The sequence below is a fragment of the Watersipora subatra genome, chromosome 2 (genome assembly GCF_963576615.1).
Source record: "Watersipora subatra chromosome 2, tzWatSuba1.1, whole genome shotgun sequence".
NCBI lineage: Eukaryota > Metazoa > Bryozoa > Gymnolaemata > Cheilostomatida > Watersiporidae > Watersipora > Watersipora subatra.
Window position 1 is genome coordinate 45,539,092 of NC_088709.1, and position 23,258 is coordinate 45,562,349.

The 23,258-nt window shown below is 33.8% G+C and overlaps 1 protein-coding gene across 2 annotated transcripts in view; it reads left to right on the forward strand.

Moving 5' to 3' along the window:
* LOC137387474 (SEC14-like protein 2) overlaps positions 1-23,258 on the forward strand; it is a 34,361-nt gene that overhangs the window by 101 nt on the left and 11,002 nt on the right. Inside the window, exons 2-6 of one of the 2 annotated variants that reach the window (XM_068073906.1) lie at positions 18,278-18,474; positions 19,272-19,353; positions 20,138-20,181; positions 20,923-21,079; positions 22,435-22,529. In XM_068073906.1, coding sequence (XP_067930007.1) covers positions 18,430-18,474; positions 19,272-19,353; positions 20,138-20,181; positions 20,923-21,079; positions 22,435-22,529 — 423 coding nt within the window. In that variant the 5' untranslated portion in view covers positions 18,278-18,429. Of the gene's footprint in view, positions 1-18,277; positions 18,475-19,271; positions 19,354-20,137; positions 20,182-20,922; positions 21,080-22,434; positions 22,530-23,258 lie in introns of those variants that run through there. The other variant, XM_068073907.1, reaches the window with a different exon arrangement.

Sequence of the window (23,258 nt, forward strand, 5' to 3'; positions counted from 1 at the left end):
CTACACTCTACAGCATTTCGTAAAAAGCATTGGAGGTTTATGAAGATATCAGCTTTATTATATCTTTAGATTGTCTTATTCTGGTCTTAGTATACAGCCTTTTCGTGTCCAGTATATGCTTAAAAAGTTTCAGTCAGATAAAGTTTCACTCTAATTATTTTTAATGTGAAGTTTTTTGTTTCATGGCAGGCTTATTAGCTACGATAATTGTAAACTAATGTTTTCGTTTGGTTTATGTAGTTATCTATGAATATTTTAATTACGGAAATATTGAGTATTTATAGTTTCGAGTAGTTTATTACAAATTAATTTTCAATTGTAGTAGGTACGAGATTACATTGCAAAAACATACAAAGTTTTTGATTGAAAAATAATACTTGTGGATAAAAAAATTACCATGGCATAAACATACCCTTTGGTCAATGTATGGATGTTACAAAATGTCGTTATTTTAATATATTTTCATTTCCTACTTACTTTCCAATTGATCCTAAGCGCCAGTTCAAGGCATATAGGGTATATTAACCTGTATCACCGTGTATTAACTGAGCTCTCAGTAAAGTGAATCATAGTATAGTTGTTTGCATAAAATGAGGGTAATAAAGTGGTAAAAACTATATGAGTATTTATGTATCATCAGTCCGATTGTCTAAGGCCAAAGGATATAAATGATAGATATGAGTATTTGTGCATATCAGTGAGTATTATCAGTCTGATTGTCTGTGGGTGGAAAGTATACTTTAACTTGGTTTTTAATGCGATTGTAAAAGCTAAATCACCACACATTTGTTCGGTGTTGGTGGCTTAATATCTTACTTCTAGTGTCATGTGTCACAGGTACAAATTTAATGTATTCATTTAATTGTATATTATAGAGACCCGCTTCAATTTTTCTGAGGAATAGGGTATTTATACTTCCTCATTTTATGTCGTTTAGAAAACTTCATGAAAATTATCTGTGCCATTTTAAATGTGGCATAAGATGCAGCGTCAAGATAATTTTGCTCCACTTATTATGATATGAAGGGTTTATTAGCTACAACTAATGTTGAAAGTGGAACATACGAAGGACAGAGTAGGATGAAGGCTTGAATTGGATTAATGATCCATTAACAATTCAAAGTGGGCCTATTGCTTTAAATTCTACATTTTGGTATAAAAGTAAAATTATCTGGTAAACTCTATTTGTTTCTTTTGTTACTACCTGTTAAAGCCCTACATGAAGATGTAATTATGTTATCTTAATATGTATATATCTAGCACATGCTCTATGAGTATAAGACATTATCTTTAACGTACAAATTAAAATTTTTCTTTTTAATTCAGTCTTTAAAGCAGTAACTAGCTGAAAAATGATAAAAACATCAAAAACCCAGGTAGGTAGCAGCTCTACCGAACTAGGTCAGCGAAAGATTGGAGATTTACTAAATAAAACAATTGCTCTACAAAATTTGTAAAATAAGATACACTGCCGTAAAGCAGTGTATCTTGAAAGCTCTGATATATATCTCTCTACCGGCTCATGTAGTCAGTCTGCTATACATTATGATGAAAGTAATTCATTTTTAATTTACATATTGTCATTACATAATTTATAAGTTAACTGATAGCATTTTAAAATTACATTTATATGAATATAGTCAGGATATTCCAGTTTTCAACATTGATTTTGATGTTAGAACGACAAAAAGCCAGTTTTGGAGACGAAACGCTCGCGGTGCAAGCTCCCAAGCTGTGATATACAACAATCATTTTGTCAATTAAACACCCAGGGGTGGGACAGGCAACAGGCTCTAAAACAGGCACCATGTGCACACCAAATTTTACGTCCCAAGGGGTGTATTATTCCAGTCATCACGTTAACATGCTATGGGTATATTTCAGTAAACTGGATACATAAACGTGGTATGGGTCATTGGGGTCCGTGGTATGGGTCATTGGGGTCCGTTAGTAAGGCTTGTGAGAATGTAGAACTTGATTATAATGAATTATGTAATCCATAATAGCTACATGTAGTAATCAATTTAAATAGAGACACTAAATTTTAAACGGTTTCTGACAGGATGATAGCGGAAACAGACTAAGGACCTTTACGTGAAAACTAAAACTAATAATATTAAAAAGGGCATAGATTTATGTTTACGGGGCTGATTTGGCTGATTGCGCATGGCGTAAAGAAAATCTTATTTGTGTATTTCTACTCACCTTTTACTGGCAGGCCCATCGGGGCCCGTTCATGTAGCCTTTTCTGTGAATGCCGTGATAAGGATGTAAAACTGTGTGTTATGGTGACTATAACACATTTAACAAAATAAGGGTTAATTGTGAAATAATGGTTGGTGGGCTATGGATCATTTGTTAAAACCCTAGGAAGGTGGGCTATGGGTCCAATTCCAAACCTAGGTGTGCACATGGTGCCTGTTTTAGAGACTGTCCCATCCTTGGGACTAAACATTGTCATATGATTCACAGTTTTAATTCTGACTATTACATAATACATGAACGTGAGACAAAAGCATTTCTGTTGGCCGCCATTCTAATATGTATATTTTCTCGTCTTGCACCGCGCGACATGTTTTGGTCACCCAACATGGCAGATATTTATAATGCAAGGTTGAAGCAAGTCGATACAGATGAAGTTCAGGTCATATTCATATGTCCCACGTTAACTTTCAAGGGGATGTCCTAAAATTACACCCATGGGCATGTGCATACAGCGCACGAGCGCACTAGCAAGAAATTCTTCTTTCTTAGCTATTATTGGAAAATGTTTAATAAATACCGATTAACGCATTCTTCTCTGTTTTCATAATTAAGAAGGACTTTAGGCAGAAAAATTTTAGGTAATATAGTTCCAAAAACAAGCAACTTTAATATAATATACATTTAACTATATATCGTTGCAGCTGTTTCCAGTCGATATTATGCAAAGTTCGCAAATTTATCTGTCCATTTTTATGTCTTGAAAATGTTGATCAGTTTTGGTAGCTAATTGAAATTGCTTAAAGGTTGACTTGCAACAAAGTTCACATTACAGTTATTTGGTATCAAAAGATTCATCATGTCTTACTCTGCTGTCTTGTAGGTGCCAAATATGTGGAAATGTGATTACAAAGTCTTAAAAACGAAAAGCCGCCGTAGATTGGAATCTCTCTATTTCTCTGACATAGTCATGAAGTTTGGTTATTGCCTTGTCACATGATGTTCTCACGTGAATTGGAAGGCCAATAAAAAGCTCAATATAAAACTTATCGTAGCACTAGTTTATGACAAACATTTTGGGTTTTACTGAAGACCCCGTATCAAATATAGATGCTCGCTACTTTACAGTTTTGTTTCGGTTTGGTCTAATCGGCAAGTCGTAATTTGATCATGTGACCCAATATTTCGCAAATAATTTCTGCAGCAGCTTTCGATTATTAGCAGTGACCAACAGGCTCGTCAGGATTATCAGACAATGATATGTACTCCTTCAAGCTAAGGCTAAAAAACTAAACGAATTTTTACGATAAGTTATAAGATATCACTGCTAAAAGTGACAGCATTACAGTGACAATAAAACAGAGGCGTAAGAACAATAGACATGGTTTTATTGAATGCGTGAAGCATATTTATGAAAATATTTCGACGAATAAGGTTGCATGAAAGTGTAAACAGAAACCATCTACCACAGCTACGTCACATTTGAGCCGTTTTGGAAAGAGAATCCAAACTATGGCGGTCTTGTGTGGCTGCCATTAACTGTTCGTTTTTAAGCTTTTAAGAGCTTGTAATCACATTTCCACATATTTTGCACCTACAACACAACAGAGTAAGACATCGTGAATCTTTTCATATCAAATAACTGTAATGTGAATTTTGTTGCAAATCAACCTTTAAAAATAATTTCAACCACCATTTTTTTCTTTAATGTTATCTGCTACTGTTAAGGCAATAAAATTTTGTGCTGTTGGTTAACCTACCATACGTAAAGCTATACGGAAACACTTGAAAGGTGGTTCTGTGCAGTGCTGAAAAGCGTTGCTTGTGTCACCAATGCATTGGCATAAGTGTCGACATCCAAACGAAAGAAAACTGATGTATCTGTGACTGACCTAATCATTTGATTTCCAACAAACACACTCATAATTTGATTTTATTCATTTTCATTGTGTTTGATTTCATAACAAATATACACTATCTACACTATCAGGTTCTGTGTACATCAACCATTATGTTTCCTCAGTTGTTTAAAAAACATCACATCTTTTGAAAGATTGTGGAAAAATCTATTTACTATATTTGATTTCTGCTTTTTTCCTTGAATTTTGCAAGTTTGGTGCTTCAATATATTTAGTTCAAAAGGAGTTGTGTTTTCCCAAGTGCTTTCACCGTCGATTAAAAATTATTCATACGGTCTACGATTATATGCGGATGCATTTGACGCCCATCTTTAAACAATAATGACACGGTTAACACAGATATGTGAACAAGCATATTCAATCTTCTACCGATTTTGAGAATGCCAGTGGTGTAAATTTGAATTTTCCATGATACCTTTCAGATGGTTTTTAAGATTGAACCTGTTGATCTTGAAGGTTTGCCTTAGGCCGATTCATTTAATAAACCTAAATTACTTTTGCAACTCGACTGATTTTCTTTATTAATGTGTCATTTTCTGTATCAAAAAGAGGAAACATTAATAAATAAATGCTATTAAAATCTGCACAAACTTACTATCACAAACTTGCTATCACAAACTTACTATCACAAACTTGCCATCACAAACTTGCTATCACAAACTTGCTATCACAAACTTGCTATCATAAACTTACTATCACAAACTTGCTATCACAAACTTACTATCACAAACTTGCTATCATAAACTTGCTATCACAAACTTACTATCACAAACTTGCTATCACAAACTTACTATCACAAACTTACTATCACAAACTTGCTATCATAAACTTGCTATCACAAACTTGCTATCACAAACTTACTATCACAAACTTGCTATCACAAACTTACTATCACAAACTTGCTATCATAAACTTACTATCACAAACTTGCTATCACAAACTTACTATCACAAACTTGCTATCATAAACTTACTATCACAAACTTACTATCACAAACTTGCTATCACAAACTTACTATCACAAACTTGCTATCATAAACTTACTATCACAAACTTGCTATCACAAACTTACTATCACAAACTTGCTATCATAAACTTACTATCACAAACTTGCCATCACAAACTTACTATCACAAACTTACTATCACAAACTTGCTATCACAAACTTGCTATCACAAACTTACTATCACAAACTTGCTATCATAAACTTGCCATCACAAACTTGCTATCACAAACTTACTATCACAAACTTGCTATCATAAACTTGCTATCACAAACTTACTATCATAAACTTACTATCACAAACTTACTATCACAAACTTACTATCACAAACTTACTATCACAAACTTACTATCACAAACTTGCTATCACAAACTTACTATCACAAACTTGCTATCATAAACTTGCCATCACAAACTTGCTATCACAAACTTACTATCACAAACTTGCTATCATAAACTTGCCATCACAAACTTGCTATCACAAACTTACTATCACAAACTTACTATCACAAACTTGCTATCATAAACTTGCTATCACAAACTTGCTATCACAAACTTACTATCACAAACTTACTATCACAAACTTACTATCACAAACTTGCTATCATAAACTTGCCATCACAAACTTGCTATCACAAACTTACTATCACAAACTTGCTATCATAAACTTGCTATCACAAACTTACTATCACAAACTTACTATCACAAACTTACTATCACAAACTTGCTATCATAAACTTGCTATCACAAACTTGCTATCACAAACTTACTATCACAAACTTGCTATCACAAACTTGCTATCATAAACTTACTATCACAAACTTGCTATCATAAACTTGCTATCACAAACTTGCTATCACAAACTTACTATCACAAACTTGCTATCATAAACTTGCTATCACAAACTTGCTATCACAAACTTACTATCACAAACTTGCTATCACAAACTTGCTATCATAAACTTACTATCACAAACTTGCTATCATAAACTTGCCATCACAAACTTGCTATCACAAACTTACTATCACAAACTTGCTATCATAAACTTGCTATCACAAACTTGCTATCATAAACTTGCTATCACAAACTTGCTATCACAAACTTACTATCACAAACTTGCTATCACAAACTTACTATCACAAACTTGCTATCACAAACTTACTATCACAAACTTGCTATCACAAACTTGCTATCACAAACTTGCTATCATAAACTTACTATCACAAACTTGCTATCACAAACTTACTATCACAAACTTGCTATCACAAACTTACTATCACAAACTTGCTATCATAAACTTGCTATCACAAACTTACTATCACAAACTTGCTATCACAAACTTACTATCACAAACTTACTATCACAAACTTGCTATCACAAACTTACTATCACAAACTTGCTATCATAAACTTACTATCACAAACTTGCTATCACAAACTTACTATCACAAACTTGCTATCATAAACTTACTATCACAAACTTACTATCACAAACTTACTATCACAAACTTACTATCACAAACTTACTATCACAAACTTGCTATCACAAACTTACTATCACAAACTTGCTATCATAAACTTGCTATCACAAACTTGCTATCATAAACTTGCTATCACAAACTTGCTATCACAAACTTACTATCACAAACTTGCTATCACAAACTTACTATCACAAACTTACTATCACAAACTTGCTATCACAAACTTACTATCACAAACTTGCTATCATAAACTTGCCATCACAAACTTGCTATCACAAACTTACTATCACAAACTTGCTATCATAAACTTGCTATCACAAACTTGCTATCATAAACTTGCTATCACAAACTTACTATCACAAACTTACTATCACAAACTTACTATCACAAACTTACTATCACAAACTTACTATCACAAACTTGCTATCACAAACTTACTATCACAAACTTGCTATCATAAACTTGCCATCACAAACTTGCTATCACAAACTTACTATCACAAACTTGCTATCATAAACTTACTATCACAAACTTGCTATCATAAACTTGCCATCACAAACTTGCTATCACAAACTTGCTATCACAAACTTACTATCACAAACTTGCTATCACAAACTTACTATCACAAACTTACTATCACAAACTTACTATCACAAACTTGCTATCATAAACTTGCCATCACAAACTTGCTATCACAAACTTACTATCACAAACTTGCTATCATAAACTTGCTATCACAAACTTGCTATCATAAACTTGCTATCACAAACTTGCTATCACAAACTTACTATCACAAACTTGCTATCACAAACTTGCTATCATAAACTTACTATCACAAACTTGCTATCATAAACTTGCCATCACAAACTTGCTATCACAAACTTACTATCACAAACTTGCTATCATAAACTTGCTATCACAAACTTGCTATCATAAACTTGCTATCACAAACTTGCTATCACAAACTTACTATCACAAACTTGCTATCACAAACTTGCTATCATAAACTTACTATCACAAACTTACTATCACAAACTTGCTATCATAAACTTGCTATCACAAACTTGCTATCATAAACTTGCTATCACAAACTTGCTATCACAAACTTACTATCACAAACTTGCTATCACAAACTTGCTATCATAAACTTACTATCACAAACTTGCTATCACAAACTTACTATCACAAACTTGCTATCACAAACTTGCTATCACAAACTTACCATCACAAACTTACTATCACAAACTTACTATCACAAACTTACTATCACAAACTTACTATCACAAACTTACTATCACAAACTTGCTATCATAAACTTGCCATCACAAACTTGCTATCACAAACTTACTATCACAAACTTGCTATCATAAACTTGCTATCACAAACTTGCTATCACAAACTTGCTATCACAAACTTGCTATCATAAACTTGCTATCACAAACTTGCTATCACAAACTTACTATCACAAACTTGCTATCACAAACTTACTATCACAAACTTGCTATCATAAACTTGCCATCACAAACTTGCTATCACAAACTTACTATCACAAACTTGCTATCATAAACTTGCTATCACAAACTTGCTATCACAAACTTACTATCACAAACTTGCTATCACAAACTTACTATCATAAACTTGCTATCACAAACTTGCTATCACAAACTTACTATCACAAACTTGCTATCACAAACTTACTATCACAAACTTACTATCACAAACTTACTATCACAAACTTACTATCACAAACTTGCTATCATAAACTTGCCATCACAAACTTGCTATCACAAACTTACTATCACAAACTTGCTATCATAAACTTGCTATCACAAACTTGCTATCATAAACTTGCTATCACAAACTTGCTATCACAAACTTACTATCACAAACTTGCTATCACAAACTTACTATCACAAACTTGCTATCATAAACTTGCCATCACAAACTTGCTATCACAAACTTACTATCACAAACTTGCTATCATAAACTTGCTATCACAAACTTGCTATCATAAACTTGCTATCACAAACTTGCTATCACAAACTTACTATCACAAACTTGCTATCACAAACTTACTATCACAAACTTGCTATCATAAACTTGCCATCACAAACTTGCTATCACAAACTTACTATCACAAACTTGCTATCACAAACTTGCTATCACAAACTTGCTATCATAAACTTGCTATCACAAACTTACTATCACAAACTTGCTATCACAAACTTACTATCACAAACTTACTATCACAAACTTACTATCACAAACTTACTATCACAAACTTGCTATCACAAACTTGCTATCACAAACTTGCTATCACAAACTTGCTATCACAAACTTACTATCACAAACTTGCTATCACAAACTTACTATCACAAACTTACTATCACAAACTTACTATCACAAACTTGCTATCACAAACTTGCTATCATAAACTTGCCATCACAAACTTGCTATCACAAACTTACTATCACAAACTTGCTATCATAAACTTGCTATCACAAACTTACTATCACAAACTTACTATCACAAACTTGCTATCACAAACTTGCTATCATAAACTTACTATCACAAACTTACTATCACAAACTTGCTATCACAAACTTGCTATCACAAACTTGCCATCACAAACTTGCTATCACAAACTTACTATCACAAACTTACTATCACAAACTTGCTATCACAAACTTGCTATCATAAACTTGCCATCACAAACTTGCTATCACAAACTTACTATCACAAACTTGCTATCATAAACTTGCTATCACAAACTTACTATCACAAACTTACTATCACAAACTTGCTATCACAAACTTGCTATCACAAACTTACTATCACAAACTTACTATCACAAACTTGCTATCACAAACTTACTATCACAAACTTGCTATCACAAACTTGCCATCACAAACTTACTATCACAAACTTGCTATCATAAACTTGCTATCACAAACTTGCCATCACAAACTTACTATCACAAACTTACTATCACAAACTTGCTATCACAAACTTGCTATCACAAACTTGCTATCATAAACTTGCCATCACAAACTTACTATCACAAACTTACTATCACAAACTTGCTATCATAAACTTGCCATCACAAACTTACTATCACAAACTTACTATCACAAACTTGCTATCATAAACTTGCTATCATAAACTTGCTATCATAAACTTGCTATCACAAACTTGCTATCACAAACTTACTATCACAAACTTGCTATCACAAACTTACTATCACAAACTTGCTATCATAAACTTGCCATCACAAACTTGCTATCACAAACTTACTATCACAAACTTGCTATCATAAACTTGCTATCACAAACTTGCTATCACAAACTTACTATCACAAACTTGCTATCACAAACTTACTATCACAAACTTACTATCACAAACTTACTATCACAAACTTACTATCACAAACTTGCTATCATAAACTTGCTATCACAAACTTGCTATCACAAACTTGCTATCACAAACTTACTATCACAAACTTACTATCACAAACTTACTATCACAAACTTGCTATCATAAACTTGCCATCACAAACTTGCTATTACAAACTTACTATCACAAACTTGCTATCATAAACTTGCTATCACAAACTTGCTATCACAAACTTGCTATCACAAACTTGCTATCACAAACTTACTATCACAAACTTACTATCACAAACTTACTATCACAAACTTGCTATCATAAACTTGCCATCACAAACTTGCTATCACAAACTTACTATCACAAACTTGCTATCATAAACTTGCTATCACAAACTTGCTATCACAAACTTACTATCACAAACTTACTATCACAAACTTGCTATCACAAACTTGCTATCACAAACTTGCCATCACAAACTTGCTATCACAAACTTACTATCACAAACTTACTATCACAAACTTGCTATCACAAACTTGCTATCACAAACTTGCTATCACAAACTTGCTATCACAAACTTACTATCACAAACTTACTATCACAAACTTACTATCACAAACTTGCTATCATAAACTTGCCATCACAAACTTGCTATCACAAACTTACTATCACAAACTTGCTATCATAAACTTGCTATCACAAACTTGCTATCATAAACTTGCTATCACAAACTTGCTATCACAAACTTACTATCACAAACTTGCTATCACAAACTTACTATCACAAACTTGCTATCATAAACTTGCCATCACAAACTTGCTATCACAAACTTACTATCACAAACTTGCTATCACAAACTTACTATCACAAACTTACTATCACAAACTTACTATCACAAACTTGCTATCACAAACTTGCTATCATAAACTTGCCATCACAAACTTGCCATCACAAACTTGCTATCACAAACTTGCTATCACAAACTTACTATCACAAACTTGCTATCATAAACTTGCTATCACAAACTTACTATCACAAACTTACTATCACAAACTTGCTATCACAAACTTACTATCACAAACTTGCTATCACAAACTTGCCATCACAAACTTACTATCACAAACTTACTATCACAAACTTACTATCACAAACTTGCTATCACAAACTTACTATCACAAACTTGCTATCATAAACTTGCCATCACAAACTTGCTATCACAAACTTACTATCACAAACTTGCTATCATAAACTTGCTATCACAAACTTGCTATCATAAACTTGCTATCACAAACTTACTATCACAAACTTACTATCACAAACTTGCTATCACAAACTTACTATCACAAACTTGCTATCACAAACTTGCCATCACAAACTTACTATCACAAACTTACTATCACAAACTTACTATCACAAACTTGCTATCACAAACTTACTATCACAAACTTGCTATCATAAACTTGCCATCACAAACTTACTATCACAAACTTACTATCACAAACTTGCTATCACAAACTTGCTATCATAAACTTGCCATCACAAACTTGCTATCACAAACTTACTATCACAAACTTGCTATCACAAACTTGCTATCATAAACTTGCCATCACAAACTTGCTATCACAAACTTACTATCACAAACTTGCTATCACAAACTTGCTATCATAAACTTGCCATCACAAACTTGCCATCACAAACTTGCTATCACAAACTTACTATCACAAACTTGCTATCATAAACTTGCTATCACAAACTTACTATCACAAACTTACTATCACAAACTTACTATCATAAACTTACTATCACAAACTTGCTATCATAAACTTGCTATCACAAACTTACTATCACAAACTTACTATCACAAACTTACTATCACAAACTTGCTATCACAAACTTACTATCACAAACTTACTATCACAAACTTGCTATCACAAACTTACTATCACAAACTTGCTATCACAAACTTGCCATCACAAACTTACTATCACAAACTTACTATCACAAACTTGCTATCATAAACTTGCCATCACAAACTTGCTATCACAAACTTGCTATCACAAACTTGCTATCATAAACTTGCCATCACAAACTTGCCATCACAAACTTGCTATCACAAACTTACTATCACAAACTTGCTATCATAAACTTGCTATCACAAACTTACTATCACAAACTTACTATCACAAACTTGCTATCACAAACTTACTATCACAAACTTGCTATCACAAACTTGCCATCACAAACTTACTATCACAAACTTACTATCACAAACTTACTATCACAAACTTGCTATCACAAACTTACTATCACAAACTTGCTATCACAAACTTACTATCACAAACTTGCTATCATAAACTTACTATCACAAACTTGCTATCACAAACTTGCTATCACAAACTTACTATCACAAACTTACTATCACAAACTTACTATCACAAACTTGCTATCACAAACTTACTATCACAAACTTGCTATCACAAACTTACTATCACAAACTTGCTATCATAAACTTACTATCACAAACTTGCTATCACAAACTTACTATCACAAACTTGCTATCACAAACTTACTATCACAAACTTGCTATCATAAACTTACTATCACAAACTTGCTATCACAAACTTACTATCACAAACTTGCTATCACAAACTTACTATCACAAACTTGCTATCACAAACTTGCTATCACAAACTTACTATCACAAACTTGCTATCACAAACTTACTATCACAAACTTGCTATCACAAACTTGCTATCACAAACTTACTATCACAAACTTGCTATCATAAACTTACTATCACAAACTTGCTATCATAAACTTGCTATCACAAACTTGCTATCACAAACTTGCTATCATAAACTTGCTATCATAAACTTGCTATCATAAACTTGCTATCACAAACTTACTATCACAAACTTGCTATCACAAACTTGCTATCACAAACTTGCTATCACAAACTTGCTATCACAAACTTACTATCACAAACTTGCTATCATAAACTTGCTATCACAAACTTGCTATCACAAACTTGCTATCACAAATTGTTAATTCATATCAAGTTATACATATGCTGACGTTACTGCAAAAGCGGTAATAAAAATATTGCATGAAAGAAGTCAATTCTCATTGGTTAATTTTTTGATCAAGGTGGCATGTCATTTTGCAGCACCGGCTATGCATGCTGTTTGATATGTGTATCCTTTAGCCAAATGCTGTAATACATTAATTTTTCTTCTCCCAAAAGTGGAAACGTGTGACATTATTTTCAGTTAAATAGCTGGCGATATCTAAACTTCATGCTTTTTACATCATTTTGACATTTGCTCCCTACATTTTCTGGTCTCACCTCATTATAACCCAAGTGTCAGTTTTTAAAAATTGGAAGTCTGATAAAACTTTAAGTAGGCCTACTACCCCCTTATAATTTGAGACTGCTTTGGAAAATGAGGCTATACAAATGTAGGGTATTCGTATGTTAAATTCATGGGGTTTGGTAAGGTATTTCCAAATGAAAGTTCGTATGAAGGATAAAACTCAGATGTGAGTCCATTTCTAAAAAACTAAAGCGTACGTATATTTTAAGCAAGTTCAGGGTTAAAACTTTGTGGCTTTGAAACATCTGTTCAACATCGTATAATACTGATGGCAATGAAGAGCAAGAGAAGATAGTTGCAATTAAAAAAATTGAAACCCAGTTTTCTTAGATGAGTCTTTACATTAGCAGATTATAAATGTGTAAGCAATATCATAGTGTTAGAAATTACAAATCTACATGCCAATGTTATAACCACACGACATTTATTTCGTGATGTTTTAAGATTGATTGATTATTGATTCTATGATCTTATTTCAAAAAGTATCTGGGGTACAAGTATAACATTCTTACATGTAGGATAACGATACATTAGTTCTAGTGAAAAAGTTAGTTTGCCTTGGAGTATGTAAATAACATCAGTTATGGGCTGTCAACAGGCATTGGGACAGCATATAAAATACTCTGTTGTGCAGCCATTGAAAATGTTAATTTTTTCATCCACCATGAAAGGAAATATGTTGGTTGACTTAACCCTTTCGCGGGCAAAGCGACATTTTTGTCACTTCGCGATACCCCTTCAAATGGGCAGTGACATTTTTGTCGCCATAAAAACATATTTCTTTTATTGCGGCTTTTGGTTAGCTAAAAGCCGTTTTTTTGTTTACCTTTTTTATCGATAGCAAGCTACGATATATTGGCTTCGGTTAGCCTCTAAAAAAAATTTTCTATTTGCACAAAACGATCGTTTTTAGCAGTAATAAATTAATAAAAATTGCGAAAAAATTAAAAAACCATTCTAAATAATTTTTAATTCTTTTTTTCTTTCTGGTTCGGTTTTAGCTGTTATTTACTGAAAGCTTCGAGAGTTTTAATTTAGTTTATCGTCATGACGTCTTCTAAGCGAATTCTCCGTGATTATTCTAATACATCAAGTACTAGTACCGGAGTTACTAAGAGAATCACAGCTGACCGACATTTTAGATTTAGTAGCCAGAGATGATAATGAATCAGGTTCAAATTGTGATTGTAATTATTTTACATCTGGAAGTGATATTGATAAAAAAGCTGGTAGCAGTAATGATGATGAGGTGGGTTGGGTGATGCCAAGACCCGGAAGAAAATTACCAATATGAAAAGAGATAAATCTCCTACCATTCATCAGTTTGTAGTAGTGACAGGTCCAATATTCACTCCAGTAGATGCTGTGTAATTGGTACAAAAAGACAAGAATAAGCACATGGTGCAAAGACTGTGATGTAGGCCTTTGTAAAGGAGAATGCTTTTGAATAAATTATACAGAAATTGTGCTTATTAAAGTGTACACTTGTATCATAAATAAATATACAATATATCTATTTATCTTGGTAGATCTACATATATAAACATTTTTATGAAATACATTTTTATTCATTTATAATATATATATATCTGGACATATACATGTATACATATGCATGTTTATACATAGATATATGCACACAACATACAAAAGAGGGTATAATCCTTTTAAAAGAAATTGATTTTCTGGAAAATTAATTTGCCCAGCGGGTCTGATATAGTCCTGACTATATTCCCAGCGGGTCTGATATAGTCCTGACTATATTCCCAGGGGGTCTGATATAGTCCTGACTATATTCCCAGCGGGTCTGATATAGTCCTGACTATATTCCCAGGGGGTCTGATATAGTCCTGACTATATTCCCAGGGGGTCTGATATAGTCCTGACTATATTCCCAGGGGGTCTGATATAGTCCTGACTATATTCCCAGGGGGTCTGATATAGTCCTGACTATATTCCCAGGGGGTCTGATATAGTCCTGACTATATTCCCAGAGGGTCTGATATAGTCCTGAAAATTCGCCCGCGAATCATACCTTCGTGTTTAATTTTTTTTTCATCATTTTTTACTAAAACCTTTTGTTTACGTTTGTTTATTAACTTAACCCAGTGCTTGGTATTTGGGCCACAAAAATTCTATAAAGAACGAAACAAAAAGTGGAATGAAGAATATAAAATACTGTTTTTGTTAGGCACAACAGTACAGCTAAACATCGATCTATCCTCTAGATCAAGTTTTGAAAAAAGATGAAATTTGAGTGATTTTGTCTCAACATACAAATTGATCTCCCACATATGACATATGAAATTTTCAAAACATCACAATTTTGCAAGTAAAAATAGAAAAATTACTTTTGTAGAAATTAAAAATAAAATGTAAATGTAACGAACAATATAAGTTACTTATAGACAACATTTAGTGCAAGTTAGAGCAGGGTATACTAGACCTTTTAGCACTCTACCACTGAACCTGCAAGTCTTAACAATGACAACCTCTCTTTATTACTTATTACTTTATTAACTTAGTTTGTACACACTATTTAGTTTTTATACTTATGTTCTTTTTTTAGTTTTATGGAAAGCATTTGTATTAATATATGATGTGAGTTAAGTTTTTGGACTGTGTAACAAATTACACAAAATATAACATATACTTATGAGATTATTTACTCCAACATATGACGGGTTCAGCATTATGAAGCAAATATCAGAATTTATAACCTTCACCTGTGAAGGTTTCGCTATATCGTAGCAATAAACCTAACTATTCAGTGCTCGTGGAAAACTACTCTTCGTGCCAGACTTTAGAGCGTTCACATTTCTGCTGATCATTCACACCTTGCGACACATTATTGAAACTGCTTTGCCAACAATAGCTTAGTTATATTAAAAGTCTAAGAATGGGAAAATCAATAAAACACCAACTTTAATCTCACTCCAACTGGCATTCGCTCATTTATTCACTTTCTCATCAACACTTACTGCATTCTGCTGTGGCAGTCTTTTACGACCTGAACTGACAACCCACACATAAACCAATAGTTGAAGTTGTTGTTATCAAATTTAATATCCGCTTGATACAACCATTACATAACTCTAATGATAACTTTTATATATAACTGTGATATACAACTATGATATTGCAACTGTTGATCGCTAAATATATATTTACATTGACTTGGTGCCTCAACCTTGCACCATAAACAACATGCAGTTAGAATAGCATCATCAATTCTAATGATGTACAAATGTGAAACCTATCAGCATCACCTATTACCATAAATAACATAAACAATAAATATTTGCATTTAGTTATTAAGCAGATAGTATTGTTTGTTACTACAAGTAAATATGATAACATCGCTGGTCTTAATTTTTGTGTCTGCCGTGAAGGCGTAAAACAGTGCTGCACGGAAGTCAGTGATAGAGCCCAAACCGTTAGACAGTTATTGTTAAAATGACCGACTGCAAGAGAGGTAGAGGAGGGAGTCTCACATTACTTTTATCAGTACTACTATATCATTGCATCACATTCTATTAGGATAGGTTTGAGTGACTATGTAACATTTTAATGAGTCCATGAATAGTATTTTTGTTTCTCTAAAGGTCCTCCACAACTCCTTAATTAAAAATGACACAGGTTTAAAACAACAAAATTCATATTGATTGATTAGTAAACAGAAGTAATCACTTAGCATATTCTCAGCCTTTCTACCTAATAACATTCCATATATTGTTTCTAGCTACGCCCCAAGCAAGCAAAAAAGCTTTTTCGAGATAACTGCAAATATTTTTGTCAAAATACAGGCTGGACTAGCACTTGGGAGGCCTTTGCATCACGAATGTAAGCATTTGGGAATGTGCATCTCTTTGTGGTTTACGCAAAGTTTGACAAACGCATTGGATATAATAAAATGGTAATACGCCGTCTTACCATGAGTTCTTTATGTTGCTTGTAGTAGTTGGAAGTAGTTGCCTGCATACCTCAGGCACAAGTATACCGAATTATTATGTTATTCCAGAAAAAGTCTTGGTTAAAATTAGGTTGTCTGTATCATAACCATTCTCACAAAATGTATAAATTTTAATTATGTAAAGAAAAACTTCTTGTTTCAATGGTATTTATTTGTTTTTGTTGCACTTTGCTATATTTTGATGCCAATCAATGATTTGATGAGATGAGGTCTCCAAATTTTTATTTATCAAAGTATTGGATATGCCATACAATATGGGATGCTTTGAACAAAAGTAAGCATTGCCATAATGAAACTATGTATGACTATCAAAAACACTGCTGACGTTACTGTGTTACATTTCAGGGTGTCAAAAAATAACATTTTATTCTGTTAAAAATGTGTCTGCTACATATGTACAAATTGGTGCTCATAATGAATTGTCAATGCTAGATTATTTCCTATGGTAAAAGGTTAGTCTTTGAAAGTAGACAGCCATGTGCATAGTCAAGTCAATGGTTGAAGAAATGTTATGCGACCAGATTGTTAATCTGAAGCTACACACATTTTTATGCCAAAAATCTTAATGTGCAAGAAATGAATTAAATTGTGAATAGGTAAAGTTGTGATGAACCGACAGACACACAGAACGTTTCATTATTTACGTGTGGTAGATTATTTCTATGCATTCAACGTCTGGTGCTCACCACAGTTAAACTAAAGCATTCAGTCATAAGAGAACGTCATACAGTGTTTAAATTGCTGACATTAAATCACCAGTATCCCATATGTTGGTGCACAAGCAAAATTATTGTACTGCAATTAAAATGTACCCTGTCTTTTGCAATTTAATCACTAATTTCTCCAAAGACTTATTCAATGTGTCTGGCAATTCACGTTATCTCTAGGTCATCCCGTGCAGACACCAGTTGTCTCAGACTTAATTTCAATATTTCCCTTATTAGGTCAGAGAAGAGAACAGAGCAGCAGCACCACTTCTTGGCCATGCATCGCCTGTGTAGGTAAACACTTCAGCTACCCACTAGGTACGATCTCTAGCTGTGTAACACTGATTTCTGCTACCAGTCGTACCAAATACAGTTGTTGAGAAGTTACTATGGCCGAAAAGAAACTACATGACGAGCTGAAAAAAGTCGATGAGGTCAGAGTTTTATATTTTACAATTTCTTAGCTAAGATCACTAATAAGATGACCGTGTGAAGACATGACTGGAGGCACTATCTATCAGTGTTGTCTGGTCAAGTCAACTTAACTCTGGTTGAAGTGTCTGTACTTTTAGGTGTACAGAGCAAAAATGTAAATTCGGAATTAATCACTGTGTTTCGATGCTTCTCATGGGTTCGGAGTTGCTCACTGCTGATGAGTTTGCACCCTATCATTTCAATTATTCGGCGTTGCGCTATAGATCTAACCAATATTAGTGATGTATCCCTCAAAACAAAACTTCTCAAAATTGACTCGCTTTTGGGTCAGGGTCACTTTTCAAATCATACATAGTCAACTAGTTGCACTAAGCCAGGAGGCCTGTTCACAGTGCTGAAACCTTTTTACTACCATAGGATGGAGCTTAGCCGAGTATTATTGATTCGGATCCATCAGCATTGAGTGTTTCTATGATGGCGAATATTACTCTCATAAAGAATGCCTTCGTCCTAATTTAGCTAAGCGAAATGGCGTCAAATGCGTTTGGATTTTATCGGTTTTATGATTTGAAGTGAAAGCAACTTCGAAACCATTCAAAGCATGGAAACTCAGTGACACAGAAAAGTTAAGATCTGGTGCTGGGTTGACCACTAAACAATATTTTGGTACTAATGTAAAGAGTTTGCTGAAAGTATTATTGGGGAAATCTCTAAGTCATGTCTATTATTATTGCGTGTCTATTATTGTGCGTGTGTGTTACTCGCTTCATCGCTCTTCTCTTTCTCTCATTGGTAGTTGAGAAACCGAGTGCTTGATCTGACGAAACCTGATGCCTGGGATGTAGACGAGGATAGATATTTAAGGCGGTGGCTTATCGGTGGGTACCTTCACCTATTCATCTCCCTAAACCCCAGCAACGAGGGATTGGCTTGCTAGGAACATCACTACTCACTTTTTCTGGCTTCATGTTGGCTGCAGCGAATCTTACTTGATGATTTCCTTAAAATTCACAAGTCGGATGTTATTTGGACTATTATTTGGACTTATTCGGATGTTAGCTGGTCTATAGTTGCTATAGGTCAAACATGGGTCAAACAAGGTTTAACATGTCTAGCTGCTATAGGTCAAACATGGGTCAAACAAGGGTTTAACAGGGTTTAACATGTCTTGTTGACTTTGCAGGCAGAATTTTTGAAACTTGGTCTTTTCTCTTTTTTACTTATTACTACTGTTATTTTGTATGATGGTTTATTATTATTATTATCAATTATTCTGTTACACAAAATAATACGTTTAATACATGCTCTCCTATGAATTGCCACTATTTTAATATTTATTGCTATCTGAGAGGTGTGACAGTTTTTTATCAATCAATTGATAAATTGATGATAAAATAACAGGAATTGATGAATCAATTCCTGTGATCAGGCCGCTCATATGAATTTTTTGGTGCTGCTAGTGTTCTCATTGTTTGAATTAAGTCAAACCTTTTTTGGCTTTCAAATTGTTTTATTCTTGTATTATAATCACCACCTCAATTTGTAAAAGAATCTACACAATTATTTTGGAGTTATCACATATGGTATTTTATTTTGAGCAGATAACTCTTGCTGTCTTGAAAGTTTATCAACCATTATTATAGCTGATGATTTTTGTTGCAGCTCGTAACTGGAGTGTGGATAAGGCAGAGGCAATGCTACGTAAAGTATGGCTTTATTTTCCACAATTTTATCATTGTTGTTTTTGTGATTTATAAACACCATTATTATCATACTACCATCCTTTAATATCCTTACGTTGAACTTTAACCTCTGGGTTACTAATGAAATCTGGACAATATCAATTGTCTAGTTATCAAACTGAAATTGAATTGCTGGTGTGTATCGCATGGCATCTGAGACTTACACACAAAATGCTTTCCATTTCGTGTTTCAATATTCTTTTGGCAGTGCCTGTAATGCATTAGTAACAAGCATGGACTGCTCATATGCTTTAGTATTATGAAATGTCATATAGTGCTTACCTTATTTCCTCTTATGCCGAAGAGCTAGGTAATCATCTTCAGTCGTGAACTCGGGTTGGCGCAAAGTAGCTGTATTACACTCTTTCTCTTGGCTGTCTCATTTTTGCACTTTAAACTAAAAAAAAACTTATGTAGCAATAATCCAGTACTATTTTATAAATGGGTTGCATCATTTGGAGGGTGTATCATAATCTGAAGATTGCAGTTTCCATTCCAATTAAGAAATTTACATGAACTCTGATGTACATTTTAAAGGATTTTAGGGCCATAAACATGTGATCAAGTGTCATTGCATAGTATAATAGTGCAAGTCTTAATAGGTAATTATTGACTCTTCATGTGTTGAACAGAGGAAAGAACTCCAGCGGGTTACATTCCATTCGAGACTTGCAGTTCTACATTACAATTTCATGTATGTCGCAGAGCATGGAGTTCAGAAAGGCTAACAATTGTGATGAGCTTTGTACGGTCTACAGAGCTCCAGAGGTGTTAAGCAAGTACTATGTGGGCGGAGTTTGTGGGTTCGACAAGGAAGGTTTCCCAGTATGGTTAGACCCATTCACGCGACTAGACACAAGAGGTGGGTGTCGGTAGAAATAGTTTTATGTCATGTACACTTTTTAAGAGCATTAGACAGTTGTCTTATTTTATTCTGAGTGTTATATTTGCTACTGTATGCTTCCTATGCACTATCGTATGCGCTAGTGTTGGGCCGGTATTGGGTTATCCGCTCTTACCGATACCAAGGGATTCTCGGTATCCGAGGAAACCAATCATTTTCGGTGTCAGCTAGGTATCCGCGGCCGGTTTGATATGATCGGTATTTATCCGTAAAAGCCTATCCGGTATATGGTTATACGGATATTCGGAGAGATTTTTAAAACGCTTCATGACGAACATGCCAATCTCAGCATGCATTGGCGAACAAATTCAACAGAAATTTCCACGTTTACTGTATCTACTATTATATTACGTTACATTGATAATGCCACCAGCCTCGAAGGTTTGGGAGTTCAACGCAGATGAGAAGACGTATAAAGACTCTAACGGGACTGGACTCTAATTGGACTGCGTATAATTATGTGATTACATTACCTGATTACAATATGTGATAGTAAGATTTTTTTTAAACTGTTTCAGTATATTTAACAAAGAGAGCCCTTTGCCATTATCTATATGTTCTTTATTATACATAACGTTTGTATTAATAACGATATTTTTTAATAGAATAAACAATAAAAACATCTATCATGAAAATTATATTTCCATCTTTCTTTGTTGGCTTTCTAAAACAAGGAGTCTCTTTGCCGTAACAATATACTGCTGACTAAAGAATGTTTTTTGCACAGGCTACTTTTTGCACAACGATAAAGATTGTTCGAGACAGTTATGATTTAAAGTTTAAACAATTTAAAGACACACTGATAACCACATACCGAACAATAGTACCGACAATACCGAACTTTCTTAGTTGGCAAAGGATACCGAAGATGGTAAATACCGAGGATACCGATACCGGGAAAACCGATAAAAATGAGCAAGGATATCCGATCCGGCACTAAATTAGATACCGGCCCAACACTAGTATGCGCTATTCAATGTATTGTCTGCACTATTCTATGTGTCGTCCATGATATTCTACCACTTGTGTGCTATTCTAACTATTGTCTTTATTATTCTATGTGCCGCCTGTGTTATTTTATGTGTCGTCTGCACTTTTCTATGTATTGTCTGCTCTTTACGCACATTCTTTATGCTTTAATTCAAGACTTTGTTGTCTTTTTTGAAGTGTTCCGGGTGTTGAACAATTTTGTTTTTCAAAAGGGTGCCAAACAATTTTTACCATGTGTCACTATCCGTTAATTGTCAGTAGAAAATACCAGTTTCAGTTATGGAATGACAAGTGCTGCAAATGATCTTTGTCTCTGCTCGCAGGTATCCTCCATTCCGCCACTAAGGAGCAGGTTCTCCTTCACAAGCTTTATTCATGTGAACAGCTTCTTCTCACTCTGAAGTCCCAAACCGCTAAGGTAAGTTACTGAAAATAATCTCCGAATATGTTTACGAGTCTTCGCGTCATCCAGAGTTGAGCTGCTAACAAGGGTATGTTTATGTTTGAACAGGTTTGGGCATCTCATTTTAAACTTGTTGTAACTGTCAAGACCGAATGCTCAAGGTTTTAAAAAAAATTTCAGTATAAAATTAAAGAAGTTTTTTTTGAAAACCTCTGGTTGTCAACATAAATTTCATAAATTTGAACGGTTTGTTTCGTTTGCAACCAAATTTTATATCAGCTTAACAAAAGACTATTCATTGAGATTTTCTTCTGCTAAATCTGAATGCATTCAGATGTTTCAATGTTGTTATGATACACCGTTGAGTCTGTGTGTAAAGCTTATGCAATATATGGGGACAAACATCACGAATTGTTTGATTTTTTCATAAATTTGCGAAAGTTAATGTACCTTGACAAACACTTGTGTTGGTGTGGGTGTGTGGGTTTGTGTGACAAATTTAAAAATACTGCTCTGTCATGATTACAGGTACAAGTTAAAGCCTGCGCATATGAGTCGCTAATGCTGAAAAGCGGGTTCACTAGCATTCTAATGTGTAATTCTGCATTGTAATGTGCAACGCAGACAATTTACATGAGTAAAAGTTAGTGAAAAGAGATCAAATTTACTAAAAATCAAACATTCATTATTAACATCATTATTTTTTTAAATCATCGTTGTTTTACAATCCCATGTCTTAAAATT